The sequence below is a fragment of the Chelonoidis abingdonii genome, chromosome 12 (genome assembly GCF_003597395.2).
Source record: "Chelonoidis abingdonii isolate Lonesome George chromosome 12, CheloAbing_2.0, whole genome shotgun sequence".
Taxonomy (NCBI): Eukaryota; Metazoa; Chordata; order Testudines; family Testudinidae; genus Chelonoidis; species Chelonoidis abingdonii.
The window spans coordinates 2,951,918-2,965,166 of record NC_133780.1 but is presented as its reverse complement, the minus strand read 5'-3'; the positions used below and the strand labels follow the sequence as shown (position 1 = coordinate 2,965,166).

The 13,249-nt window shown below is 51.7% G+C and overlaps 1 protein-coding gene across 1 annotated transcript; it reads left to right on the top strand.

Annotated features, from left to right (window-relative positions):
* Positions 1–207: 207 nt before the first annotated feature.
* On the top strand, positions 208–12,474 carry LOC116824272 (killer cell lectin-like receptor subfamily B member 1B allele C). The gene is made up of 7 exons (XM_075071561.1): positions 208–430; positions 4,326–4,330; positions 4,960–5,046; positions 9,845–10,033; positions 10,627–10,781; positions 11,340–11,452; positions 12,077–12,474. The coding sequence occupies exons 1-7, from the start codon at positions 276–278 to the stop codon at positions 12,198–12,200; spliced, it is 828 nt and encodes a 275-aa protein (XP_074927662.1). The 5' UTR covers positions 208–275; the 3' UTR covers positions 12,201–12,474.
* The last annotated feature ends 775 nt before the right edge of the window (positions 12,475–13,249 follow it).

Below are 13,249 nucleotides of genomic sequence, written 5' to 3'. Positions count from 1 at the left end.
CCCGTGCACATTTCCACAGCAGGTCAGAAGCCAGGAGTTTAATTCCCAGCCCAATAGCTTAGCCCCTGTGCCTGGACACTACAACAGCTACAGTGCATCCGAAATCCCTGGCCCCAAGACTGCACCAGTCTCTACATTTCAAGGCCAGTTGCATTGGTTTAAGGCTGCTGCTACTCAGCCCTGGTTGCGACAGGACCCTTCGCAGTCACACGTGAGAGGAGTGGAATTCAGCTCTCAGAGGCGGCACTTCCTGACGTTGGATTGAGGTCAATTTCATGCACATACCGAGCACATCAGGCTGCCCCGAACACAGCCAGGTGCTCTTACCAGCTGCTCGCATCATGGCTGGGGAGACAGTCTATGCCGATCTGAACCTCTCCCCTGCCTTTCCTGGCTCCAGGACACCCCTTTCAGCTCAGTCCCTCAGTAAGTGACTTTTATTTCCCCCGAGGGGTGGGGTGGTCTTTGTAAACCCACAGATGGATTTTGCTGGGGAGCCCCTTGCTTTCAGTGACTGCCCCAGAGCAAGTCTGTGCCAAGGGGATTTTTGGCTTTTGGGGAGCTGGCTGCAACACTTGTGATCAGCTCTCTGTAGCAGCTCACTTCTGTGTGCGGGGCTCTCAGTGCAGAAGCCTGGGGTGGAAAGGGGAAGTCCATGCACCCACTCACTAGTCTGGATGCTGCATCAGACAGCACTTCTCCAATTACGACCCACCGAGCTCTGGCTGGGGGCTCGTGGTTCTCTATATGGTTACATGATGGACTCAGGCTACCAGAGCATTGGCAAGAATAATCTGAACTGCTCAGACACCTCCCTGGAGTCGGGATGAGGTGTAGGCACGACATTAACTCTATGTGCTATATGCTTCTGCAGCCCCCAGTGCAATGGGGCCCTGATCTCACACAGTATCTCAGGGTGCTAGTGTAATTGACACTTCCTTCCGAGGAAAGCCGGTACACGCAGCTGTAATGCTGCAGCCGGACATCCTCTGTAATGGTCCATGGAGCTGCTACTCGAAAGTTGGCCAGCCCTGGCTGGGTGGGGAAGGCTGGCGTCCGGGGTAAGCCCCTGCACTGGGAATCTGGACATGGTGGGTCCTTATTTAGGTCAAGTGCTCAGCCCCCCACAGTTGGAGCCAGTTTTCGGTACACACCTCAGGACCCAGCCTGCCTCAGCCCCTATACTTGAGGGCAGGATTTTGCTGCAAGTGGCCAGAGGAGTTCACGCACTGCAGGTACAGCATAGAGCAGCCATAAGCTACACTGCCTCCCCCCAGCCTTGACTCTCCCCCCCAAAAACCCTAGTGCAGGATGATTTCCGGCATGGGTGGATCTGGGAGCAGTAAGGAGAATTTCTGCTGCTCCAGATAATCCGAGTTGCTCTGGACTGTCCATAAATTAGAGCAATCCCAGGGCTGCTGTAATTGACACCGGAGGCTGTTTTGGAGAAGCCCAGAATCACAAGCCCCGGGGTTGCACTTCCCCTGCTGCACAGAATCTCTGCAATGCACGGCATTAACATGCTTCTTAAGAAATCCTTCAAGTCTATGGTTCTAACCTCACTCTGGGCAGCCCTGACTTCACAGCCACTATATTTAAGCTATTGTTTCCTCTCCCTACCTCCCAACCTGTGTGGCGGAAATTCACAACTCTGCAGAGGGCTCAGCACAAAGGCCAATACCCTACTTGCAGTCTGCAAAATAGGACTAGAGTGGTATCTAGCTTTGTGTTCATTCTCTACACAGGGGTGAATTTCATCCCGTGAACCCAGCGTCATCAGGGCAGGGCATGTCTCTTGCTAGGTGTCTGTGATTCATACACGTTGCATGTCTGTAAGTATCATTTTGATCGTTAAGTCTGACCCCCTGCATAACCCAGGCCAGAGAGTTTCACCTACAGACGCCGGCTTTGATTAGAATGATTCTTCCTTACGATGTAAGGCCTCCATTCAGCAAAGAACTTAACACACGTGCTTCTCTTTAACCACTTCCTTGAGCCCCATTACGGTCGATGGGACCGGAGCACAAAGTTAAGCCCACATCCAAGTTCTTTGCTGGATAAGGATGTTTTGCTGAAATGGGCCCTAATTGACATGATTGAGTCCAACAGGAACAAAGCATGCAGGCCACACTTACAGGATGGGGCACTCTGTCCTGGGGAGCAGGGACTCTGAAAGAGATTCGAGGGTGATGGGGGATAATCAGCTGTGCATGAGCTCCTAGAGCGACGTTGTGGTCTGAAGGGCTAATGCGACCCTGGGATGTATAAACAAGGGAATCTCGAGTAGGAGCCAAGAGGTTATTTTAGTTCTGGATTTGGCCCTGCTGCGACCGCTGCTGGAAACCCATGTCCAGTTCTGGTGTCCAGAATTCAGGAAGGATGTTGATAAATTGGAGAGGGTGCAGAGAAGAGCCACAAGAATGATTAAAGGATCAGAAAAACTGCCTTGTAGTAATAAACTCAAGGAGCTCAATCTATTTAACAAAGAGAAGGTTAAGGAGTGACTTGATGAGTCTATAAGTACCTACGTGAGGAAGAAATATTGAATAACAAGCTCTTCAATCGAGCAGAGAAAGGTTCTAACCTGATCCAATGGCTGGAAGTTGAAGCTAGACAAATTCAGACTCGAAATAAGGTGTAAATTTTTTAACACTGAGAGTAATTACTCATTGGAACAATTTACCAAGGGTCATGGTGGATTCACCATCACTGACAAGATTTAAATCAACCCTGGGTGTTTTTCTATAAGATCTGCTCTCGGAATTATTTTGAGGAACCTCTCTGCCCTGTGTAATACAGGAGGTCAGGCAAAACGACCAGAATGGTCCGTTCCAGCCTTGGAATCTCTGAGTAGCTCAAAAAACATCAAAAATGTTTTGATTTCAAGACAGAAATGTTTCAAAGAGGTTTAGAAAACATGACGGATGAGGAGAGGTTGAAAGAACTGGACATGTTGAATCTGAGGACAGATGGCTGGACAGTCTTCCAGTATGAAAAAGGTTGTTATAAAGAGGGTGTTGATCAGTTGCTCTCCATGGCCACTGAAGGTACAATAATCAGTGATCAGCTTAATTTGCAGCAGGGGAGATTTAGGTTAGATTTTAGGAAAAACTTTTTAATTCTAAGAGTAGTTAAGCACTGAACCAGGTTAGCTAGGGACAGGGGCGGCTCCAGGCACCAGCGCAGCAAGTGGGTGGGTGACCTGCCAGCTGCTGTGGGGGCGGCAGTCAGGGAGCCTTCGGCGGCATGCCTGCAGGAGGTCCACTGGCCCCGCGGCTCCGGCGGGAATTCAGTGGCGGGTATGCCGAAGCTGCAGGACCGACGGACCTCCCATAGGCACGCTACCAAAAGCCGCCTGACTGCTGTGCTTGGGGCGGCAAAATACATAGAGCCACCCCTGGCTAGAGAGGTTGTGGAAACTCGGGCATTGGAGGTTTTTAAGAATAGGTTAAACACACACCAGTCAAGGATGGTCTAGGGTTAAATATGGTCCTGGCTAAATACAGAGTGAGGGAGGGAGGAGGGGAGCTACATGACCCCTTGAGGTCTCTTCCAGCCCTACAGTTCTGTGATTCTGTGTCTTCAAGATTGAAAGATGTTCAGTCTGAAACAGTGTCATGTAACCGAGCTGACCAATGAAGCTCAGCCATGCGACATAGTAATTAAACCTTGAAAGTGGAAAGGGAAAGCACGGAACCAAAGATTTCAGAGCGGTCGCCATGTTAGTTTGTATCAGCAAAAGCAATGAGGAGTCCTTGTGCCACCTTACAGACTAATGTTGTTTGAACCAAAGATGTTTACAAGTGGGAAAAAGTTTCCAGCCAAAAATGTTGCCAATGGGAACCTTTGAGAAAATCAAATGTGGGAAAGCAAAATAATAATAGCGATGCTGAATCCTTCCCAGGTCATTGTAGGTTGCTCAGGACACGACCCAGGCTCCACCATCCCTGGCTCACCTGGGCTGCTCTTTGCATGTCTTCTGTTCTGTTACGTTCTGTAAATTCTCTCTCTGGGGACTGCTCGATGGAGGGAGTCTTTGCTAGGCCCTTTTGCATGTTCTTCCAGCTGCCCAGTGGCCGATGTTCCACTTCATTCTTAACATAAGAACAGCCAAAAAGGGTCAGATCAAGGGTCCGTATAGCCTGGTATCCTGTCTTCCAACAGTGGCCAAAGAAAACGCATCCCAGATCTTTCCAACTTCCGTTCTGGATAACTTTGGAGATCAGGGGTTGTTGGACTCTCTGATAGGATCTTGGTATTTGTTATTAATTCATTCCATTTACTGTCTAGTAATGTCTAAATACCTTGGAAAACAAATGCCTTAGAACATGTGGCTATGCCTTTGGTGGATTTCCAGATTTCACATCAATACATTAGGTTGGAAATAACAGTTGAGTTGAACATTCATAGTTTGGTCTTTGAACTCTAGATCTGCAATGACCAAATCTTGTTTGAGCTGGTCCCTGCAGCCTTGTCAATTTGTGACATTATTTCCTCCCAGACTTTCCATTGTTACAGCCAAGGTATGGAAATTGATAACATATATAACGAACACGATAGACAATAATTAAGAACAATGCAATCAAACAGAAAAAGAACCTGAAAAACAACAAAGCAATATGGTGAAGAATTAAAAAGGGGGGGGCAGGTTCCTTTAAAAATGTAGGAAATGTAACATATTGAGAAAATATCGATATTTTCATTAAAATTCCCATTTTCAAGAAAATGGGCAAAATTTCACCCCACTGCCTTTACATAAAAAAAGTCAGGCAGCTCTCAAGTCATCCCAGACTGGCCTACAGAGGAAAACAGGGGAGTGTATAGGCCCCAATCCTGTAATAAACCCCATGCAGGCATAGGATTCTACTCACACTGTAAGATCGGGATCACATTTTTCTTTGAAACGGTCTTCCATACACCAGATTCCGACTGTTTTTCACCAGACGTTGGCTCTTACAGGTCCCCGGTGGCATCGGACAGCGCTGTGGGTCGGATGGATTGGGAATATTGTCCTGGTGATTGCTGTGATAGCGCTGGGGATTTGGGGTGAGTAGCTGACAGCTCTGTGTTTATTCACACGGGTCCATCAGCGTATAGCATGGATTGTCCCACCCCTCCAGAATTCCATTGTGGGTCCCTCCCACTAGCTAGTAAATTTCTTTGATGCTCCAAAGAGCCTGACTGTAACAGAGAGAAAATTAAAAAGATAGGGAGATGGGTGTGCATGGGGATGGATGGATAACTAGATAGATCCAGGCATACACTAGACCTGGTTAAAAATAAGGGGAAAATTTTACTGATATATTTAAAAAAAACCTTCTCGCTCTTTTCAAAATTCAGAAGACCCTCTAAATTTTGAAAGTTGAAAATTTGAAAAGCTCTGCAAGTTGGCTTAAAAATGGGAGAGAGTGGGGAGAATTATGTGACAGTTTCATCAACACTTTTCCTCATTTTTTGTTTCAAATTTCAAAATTACATCGACATTTTAAAATTAGAACAAAATTTTAGCCAACTCTGATACTAGCACTGACTGAGAATTTCTCATCCAAATATGTTTTTTAAAAAGGAAAATTAGGATTTTGCTATATATGTAGCACTCCAATCCCCCTGGTTACCTTCTTTAGCACCAATCCCCTGATGGGTTTGAGGGACAAACCTGGGTTCTTCTGGATCCTGCTTTCCGCTCCCCAGGATATAACATTTTTATTTTCTTCCCATACGAATTTATTTGCTGGTGCCTCCAACCCCTCTCGCTCCTTCCTGGCAGGGCCACCAGGGCAGCTTGGCAGGAAAATTCTAACCACAGGGTAAACCTCCAGCTTACTTGCCAGATAGCTGGAGACTCCCAAGAAATAACACAGACACATACAATATATTTCACACAGTAATTATATTAAACAGGAGATACATATAACAAAATAGGATAAAACACTATTCCAGGGGTCACCTGTGCCCACACGGATAATACCCATGAATTTCCCCAGTCATGTGACCTGATCTAGCAAAGATAAAATTAGTGTCCCATTGGCGTGCGTATTCGTGGAGGCCTTTGATGATCTGTGACCATGACATCATCTGTGCCTCAGTTAGCAGCTCGGCTGACTGGGCTCAGTGCAACCCAAAGGACTCTCACATGGGATGAGGCCGTCAGTCCTGCCACAGCTTTAATAGGCAGCAAGTTATAAAATCCCCAAACCCCGACCCGCTGGCTTGAGGGCCCAGTTCCAGGAGTGGGGGTGGGTGTCTCCCAAACCATCTCCCTGACTAGCTAACAGAAGGATGATGACTCACAACTCCACGCCGGATCCTCACATTCAGAGATGGCGCTGGACTGCAGAAAGGCTGCTGATCACTGCTGGCAGGCATCCTCGTCATGCAGGGTCAGGCTGCTGCTGCTCCCAGGATTTCTCCTCCCCACCAAGGGGTGTAGGGCTCAGGTTACTAAACTAGCCTAAAAGTCCTAAGTTTAGTCTCCCACCGCAGCACCCAAACCCACTCCCAGCAGGCAGCAGCCCTGGGCTAGCAGCCAGAGCAGGAATGCCCTGGGGTGGCTGATTTTCCCTAGGGAGATGGGGGGGGTGTAAATTCAGCCAGGCTGTAGGGGGAGTTTTCCCAACAAAGGGCTCTAACCTGGGAGTCACCCAGGGACACCGCCTCTCCCTGAGCTACTGGCACACAAAGCCCCAGGGACCTAGGAAAGCACCCTGGGGCTTACACACACATATATATAGCTGCTTTGGCAGTGTCATTGCAGTGCACCTTGGGAGTCCCGAGTCTGTGGTGCATCATGGGAGATGTAGTCCAGCCAGGGAGCCTAGCCCATAAGGAGGAATCACAGCATGAGAAACCAAACTACAACTCCCAGCAGCTCAGGCATGTCAATATTGAACCCACCTGAAGTGAAACATTTCATCCTTCCCAATCAGGTTGATTCTGAATTTTTCCTCCCACAAACAAGTTTTTGATACTTTGACTTTTTGTCCCAATTCAGAGCAAAAACAAATGTTGAAATATTAGAATTGCACATAAATTTGGATTTTTTTACCTACTCTGTCTAATACATACACACCCCAAGAGATAGTCACAGCAATGGCGGTACAGTGAGAGAACCAGACCTCTCAGAAGAGGATATTGTCTTTAATAGATGTGGGTTCTATCCTCCGATCTGCTGGGTGACGTTGCACAAGGCACTTTGCCTTTGTGTTTCTCTTCCCTCCCCAGCCTATGATTTGCCTTGTCTGTTTACAGGGAGATTTTCAGAATCCCTTAACGAATTTAGGGCACCACCCTCATACTGACATTAAATATCCTCCATTTGGCTGTAACCTGCACTTAGCTCTACCATCAATCCCTGGCTCTGCCATAGACTCCCTGTGTGATTGTGGGCAAGTGCCCTGGGACTCAGTTTCCCCATCTAAAAAATGGAGATTGTGCCTCCCTTGTCTAAATAGATTGCAAGTGCTTTGAGGCAGGGACTGTCTCTCGCTGTGTGCCTGTGCAGCGCCCAGGGCCGGTGCTACCATTTAGGCAGCCTAGGCAATCGCCTAGGGCGCCAGAATAATTGGTGGGCGGCATTTTGCCGGAGGGGCGGCAGGCAGCTCCGGTGGAGCTGCCACAGTGGTGCCTGCGGAGGGTCCGGTGCTCCACGGCTCCGGTGGAGGTGCCGCAGTCGTGCCTGCGGACGGTTAGCTCCTCAGCACGGCTCAGGTGGACCACCCGCAGGCATGACTGCGGCAGCTCCACTGGAGCTGCGGAGCACCGGACCCTCTGCAGGCACCACTGCGGCAGCTCCACCGGAGCTGCGAGATCAGTGCGCCAGGCGGCGAAATTGCTGTCGGCCTAGGGCGCTCAAACCCCTAGCGCCGGTCCTGGCAGCACCCGGCACAATGGGGCCCTGATCTCAGCTGGGGCAGGGCCTGTCTCTCGCTGTGTATCTGGGCTCCACAGCACTAGATATGATAACAATAACAGAGGCTGGTCCATGGGCCTCCTGCCTATTTGCAGCCTGGAATGTGTCTGTGCTGGGCTGTAAGGAGCCAGCTGGGCTCTGGGCAGAAGATGCCATTTGCTGCCCTGTCCCTGTTTGTAACCTTGTTTACGTGGGCAGCTGGGGAGACTGTTTGTTTCACTCTGTGGTGTAGGAGAGGAAGTGAAATGAGGACAGGAGCCGTGTCTGGGCAGCGAGGGGGCGATTCAACTTCAAAGGGCAGCTAAGTCAATGGAAAGTTTTATTAACCCTGCACTAGTAGCTAGATGCCCACCTGAGATCAGGGCCCCTTTGTCCTGGGCTCTGCACAGACACACAGTGACAGGCCCTGCCCCAGCTGAGATCAGGGCCCCGTTGTGCCAGGTGCTGCACAGACACACAGAGAGAGACAGTCCCTGCCCCAGCTGAGATCAGGGCCCCCTTGTGCCAGGCACTGCACAGACACACAGGGAGAGACAGTCCCTGCCCCAGCTGGGCAGGGGGAAATGTCCTAGTGTCCCCCCCACCTTTCCATCAGCCTTGGGCGTTTCAATACAATTGTCCTCAACACGTAATAGAGAGAAAATGTAGCTGGTGGATAAATAGAGAAAGGACGTCCCCAAAACATGGCTGGCAATGTTCCCCCCGAATGTCAAGTTCCCATCACTGGGCTATGTCAGAGGGAGCTGGCTGTTCGCTGCGGGATGGGGGACTGGGCGGGAACTCACAGGCATCCCGAGAGGAAGGCTGCTCACTGGTCTTGGTGCTAATCTGGGACTCAGGAGCTCTGGGACCATTTCCTGGTTCTGCCACTGATTCCCTGTGTGACCCTGGGCTGGTCCGTTAAGACTGGAATTCCACAGGGGTTTAGGTACCTAACAATGCAGCTAGGCACCTAAAACCAACCCACTAGGTGCCTAACACCTATTGAAATCAGGCCCAGGTTCTCAAATGTATTTAGATGCCCAACACCCAAAGGAGTTAAGTACTTAAATCCTGTTGAGGATCTGGGCCTAGATGTTTCTGAGAACCCCACTTAGGGTCTCTCTGCAGCTTTAGGTATCTAAACCCCTTGAATAATCTGTCCTCATGACCCTCCCCTGCGTCACAGGGAATGTGGGTGAGGGACAGAGACAGCAAGTGACAGGGGCAGATAAACTCCGCCATGTACAGGCTGCACCCCTCAGGGTGGCTGCACCGTCCGGGGAGGCGTCTGGGAGCCCTGTTTTGACTGAGCCAACATACACAGCAGCAAAGAGCCCCTGACGCCGGATGCTGTGACCACCGCCCTGACGCCCACATGGCTGTAGTCCAGCATCTCAGCTTCCTGTGCGATCTCACACCTCCGCCCACGCGGCTCCCTGCCCCTCCTCTCGCCAGGGCAGGATGCACAGCAACGGGGCCTACACTGTATTGAACCTGACACTCCAGAGGGGCAGCTCAAGTGGCCTGTCCCAGCACAGAACCAGGCTGATCCTCGCCTCCGTGAGGAGTTCTGTGCCTCAGTTTCCCCACCTCCACAATGGGGATGACATCCTTGAGCCCTGCCTCACAGAGTGGGGTTGGGAGGCGAAATCTAGCGAAGACTCTGAGCTATTCTGATACTGCTTTGATGGGGGCTGGATAACTTAGATGCAAAGATGAGCTGGGTTTGCAAAGAAACCCAAGGGATTTAGCCACCCAACTCCCACTGATTTTCAATCCCAAACTGCTCTTTTAGACTGTGGCCCTTTAGGGCTGTTCTGAAGCCCACGGGAGTCAGTGGAGATGGGGCTGAACGGGCTTTGGGCCAGGCCCTGTGTCTCTGCCGGTGCTTTTACCCAGCAACTCCCCATCACATTAACCCGTCACCTCACTCCCACTGATGCTGCTTTGCAGTTTCCCACTTGCTGTCCGAGAAGGGACAGACCCCGGCAGCCTCTGGGAGCGATGGAGTCAGGAGCAGAGATACAGCGACAGCCTCTGGGACCGCAGACCCCAGCACAGCAGAATGCAGCGCCTGCCTGGAGCGTTTCCGATCCCATCTGACCCAAAGTCTGTGCCCCCCGGCCCAGCCCAACTCTGCAGGTAACCCCAGCGCGTGTGTCTCTGAACCGCCCTCCACCCCGGGCTCGGCCAGTGGGAACCCAGCTGCCATCCCAGCCCCTGGGGATCCTGCAGGGCAGGGACACGCCAGTTACCATTTCTCCTCCCATATCCTATTAGATTTCCACTAACCAGCCCCCAACACATCGTCAGCTGTCCTAAGCCCCTTCTAGGCCACTCTGGCAGAATAAAGTAGCCTTAAAATGGATGAAAATAGCCCTCTGCCCTACAGACCTCCCTGCCTAGTGTGGAGCTGGAGTAAGAGCCCCTCTCCCACCCTGTTCCCAACCCCCAAAGTAGAGAGCAGATTGGTAGTGTGGCTAGAGTGCAGTGCGCTATGGGTGTTCACTGCTGCCCAGGGCCCATATGGGAGCGCTGGATAAGGCAGAGCAGCCCCAAGGCTGCTCTAATTGACGCCAGGAGCCAGGCAGGGCCCGGCCCAGCCCCAGATTTCAGGGAGCACAAAGGAGACTCAATCCCATTTGAACCACGTTCCTGCCCCAGTCTCAGGAAGGGAATAGCTGGGAATGAGGCCCAGAAGGCTTAAGGCATTAATGACACCTGTCTGTCTGCAGGGGTTTCCGGGTGCAAACTCTGCCCCACGGACTGGCATCTGCGCAGGGACAAGTGCTACTGGGTCGGCAGAGAAAGTAAAACGTGGAGCGAGAGCTGCGCCAACTGCTCAGCGAGGGGCTCCCAGCTGCTGGTGATCCGGAACTGGGAGGAGCTGGTAAAGGGGTGATAACTTCCTGCTGGAGCTGCCGCAGCAGGGCTGGGCCCTGGGTAATGAGTCTGAGGACTCATATAGGCTACATGGTAGGTCTAGGATTGTCAATGCTGCCTAAAGGACTTGGACACCCCATTCCCATTAATGGTTAATAACAGAGTGTCCAAATCCCCTAGGCAGCTGACAAATCCCAGCCTAAATCACCAGCCCTGAGATCAGGGACACACAATGGTGTCCTAAAGCTACCAGTACCCTCCCCCTTCTGAGATGTGCCCAGCACAAGCCAACTGGACAGAGGGACAGGGTGTGTGAGAGAGAGAGTTATGGGGACTGAGGGCTACAGAGAGTGGGGGTAGGTGTGGGGATAGGTGGACAGAAAAGGATACATGGGGAATAGTTGGAGAGATAGACAGGTGTGTGTGGGGATGGATAGGTGTGTATAGGGATACCTGGACAGCCGGCCAGTAGTTCTGGTGCTAAAGTTGTTGCGAACTTAGATTTGCAAGAAAAGAGCCGACAGCAGGTTCTGGTCCCCAGCTGCCTGTCCCACACTCCCTGCAGGAGTCCCTACAGGACCTGACAGGAGGCACGTCTCCATTCTGGGTTGGACTGTCGCTCTCCTCCCCAGAGAAGGCCTGGACCTGGCTGGACGGCTCCCGGCTGGATCAGACCCAGTGAGTGATTCCTTGAGTCAAACCCTTTCCCTCCCCTCTGTGGGCAGCAGGGGCAGTGACAGAGATGGGGGGAGGGGATGTTTGGGGGAAGGTCGGGAGTTTTGGGAATCATTTTCAGTATAAGGTGATGACAAAGACACCCTCTCCTCCCCCCTCCCGCTTCCCCCTCCCCGGAGGAGGTGAAGCTGGAGCCCTGGGGGCAGGGGAGGTGGCCCAGAGATGGGATGCGGAGGGTGAAGAGCAAAGGGGCCAGGCCAGAGCCCTGGGGATCCCCCAGACAATGGGGCAGGGGGGAGGGGGAGACACAGAGCAGCCAGAGGCAGGAGGGGACCGGGAGGGGGCAGCGTCGGCCCAGCCCAGTGGGGAGGGGACGCGGAGCAGGGGAGGGAGCTGGACAGGGTCTAGGCTAGCAGACAGGATGAGGCTTGAGCAGGTCCCTGGGGTCTGAGCAGGGAGAGGCCATTCGAGACCTGGCCAGGGCCTGACAGTGGGGAGAGGGGGCAGCCCCCAGGGCAGAGCTGGAGGAGACGACGGCCGCGGATCCTGTTAGAACTTTGAACAGGGAACTGACTGCGTGTGATGGACCCACACGCGCTGAGAGGGCCCCCCTCCTTTGTCCCACAGGTTCACGGTGTCAGGCCCGGCTGAGGGGAGCAACTGTGGCGCGCTGGCAGGGAAACAGCTTAATTCTGACACCTGCAGCTCTGGATTTCAGTGGATTTGCAAGCGAGACACCGTCCCGCTCTGAAAAGGGTATGAGGGAGACCTCAGAGCGCGGCGCCATTATCCCACATGTCACACATGGGGAAACCAACACACAGACACTGAGGCCTGGTCTACACTACAAGTTTAAACTGAATTTAGCAGAGTTAAACTGATTTAACCCTGCATCCGTCCACACAACGAGGCCCTTTATATCGATATAAAGGGCTCTTTAAATCAGTTTCTGTACTCCTCCCCGACGAGAGGAGTAGCGCTAAAATCGGTATTACCATATCGGATTAGGGTTAGTGTGGCCGCAAATTGACGGGTATGGCCTTCCAGCGGTATCCCAACAGTGCACCACTGTGACCACTCTGCGACAGGCAATCTGAACTCGGAACATGGCCAGGTAGCCAGGAAAACCTCATGAATTTTTGAATTCATTGCCTGGGCCCAGCGTGAGCTCTGTCAGCACAGTGGCGATGCAGTCCAAATCCAAAAAGACTCAGCATGGACCGGTACGGGAATACTGGATCTGGATCGCTGTATGGGGGAAACAAATCTGTTCTATCAGAGAGCTCCGTTACAGAAAAGACGAAATGCCAAAGCATTTGAAAAAAATCTCCAGGCTATGATACAGATCCACAGGCACAAGTCTGTGTGACAAAGCGTAACGGAAAAGCCAAAGAATCAAATGGCTACCCTCATGGAGGAGAGGGGACTGAGGACTCCAGCTATCCCCAGTCCCTGCAGCCCTCTTCCAAAAAGCATTTCATCTTGGCTAGCTCCCAAGTTGGAGGCGAGCTCAGCCAAGAATGCAAATGCTTTTTGACAAACACATTGTCCGGGGTGGTCAGGTATATCTCATCAATTACCCGCCCTCATCCCCCATGAAGAAAGGAAAAAAAATCGTTTCGTAACTTTTCAATGTCACCTTTACGTCTAACTGAATGCTGCTGGCAGACACGATGCTGCGGCAATGGATAGCAGCATCCTCTCCGCTCCCTTCCCTGCGTGGGCAGATGATACAGTGCAAAAGGACGCTAGCCCGTTTCCTCCTGACTGCCTGGAGTGAGGCTCCGGGTTGCCGGGTAA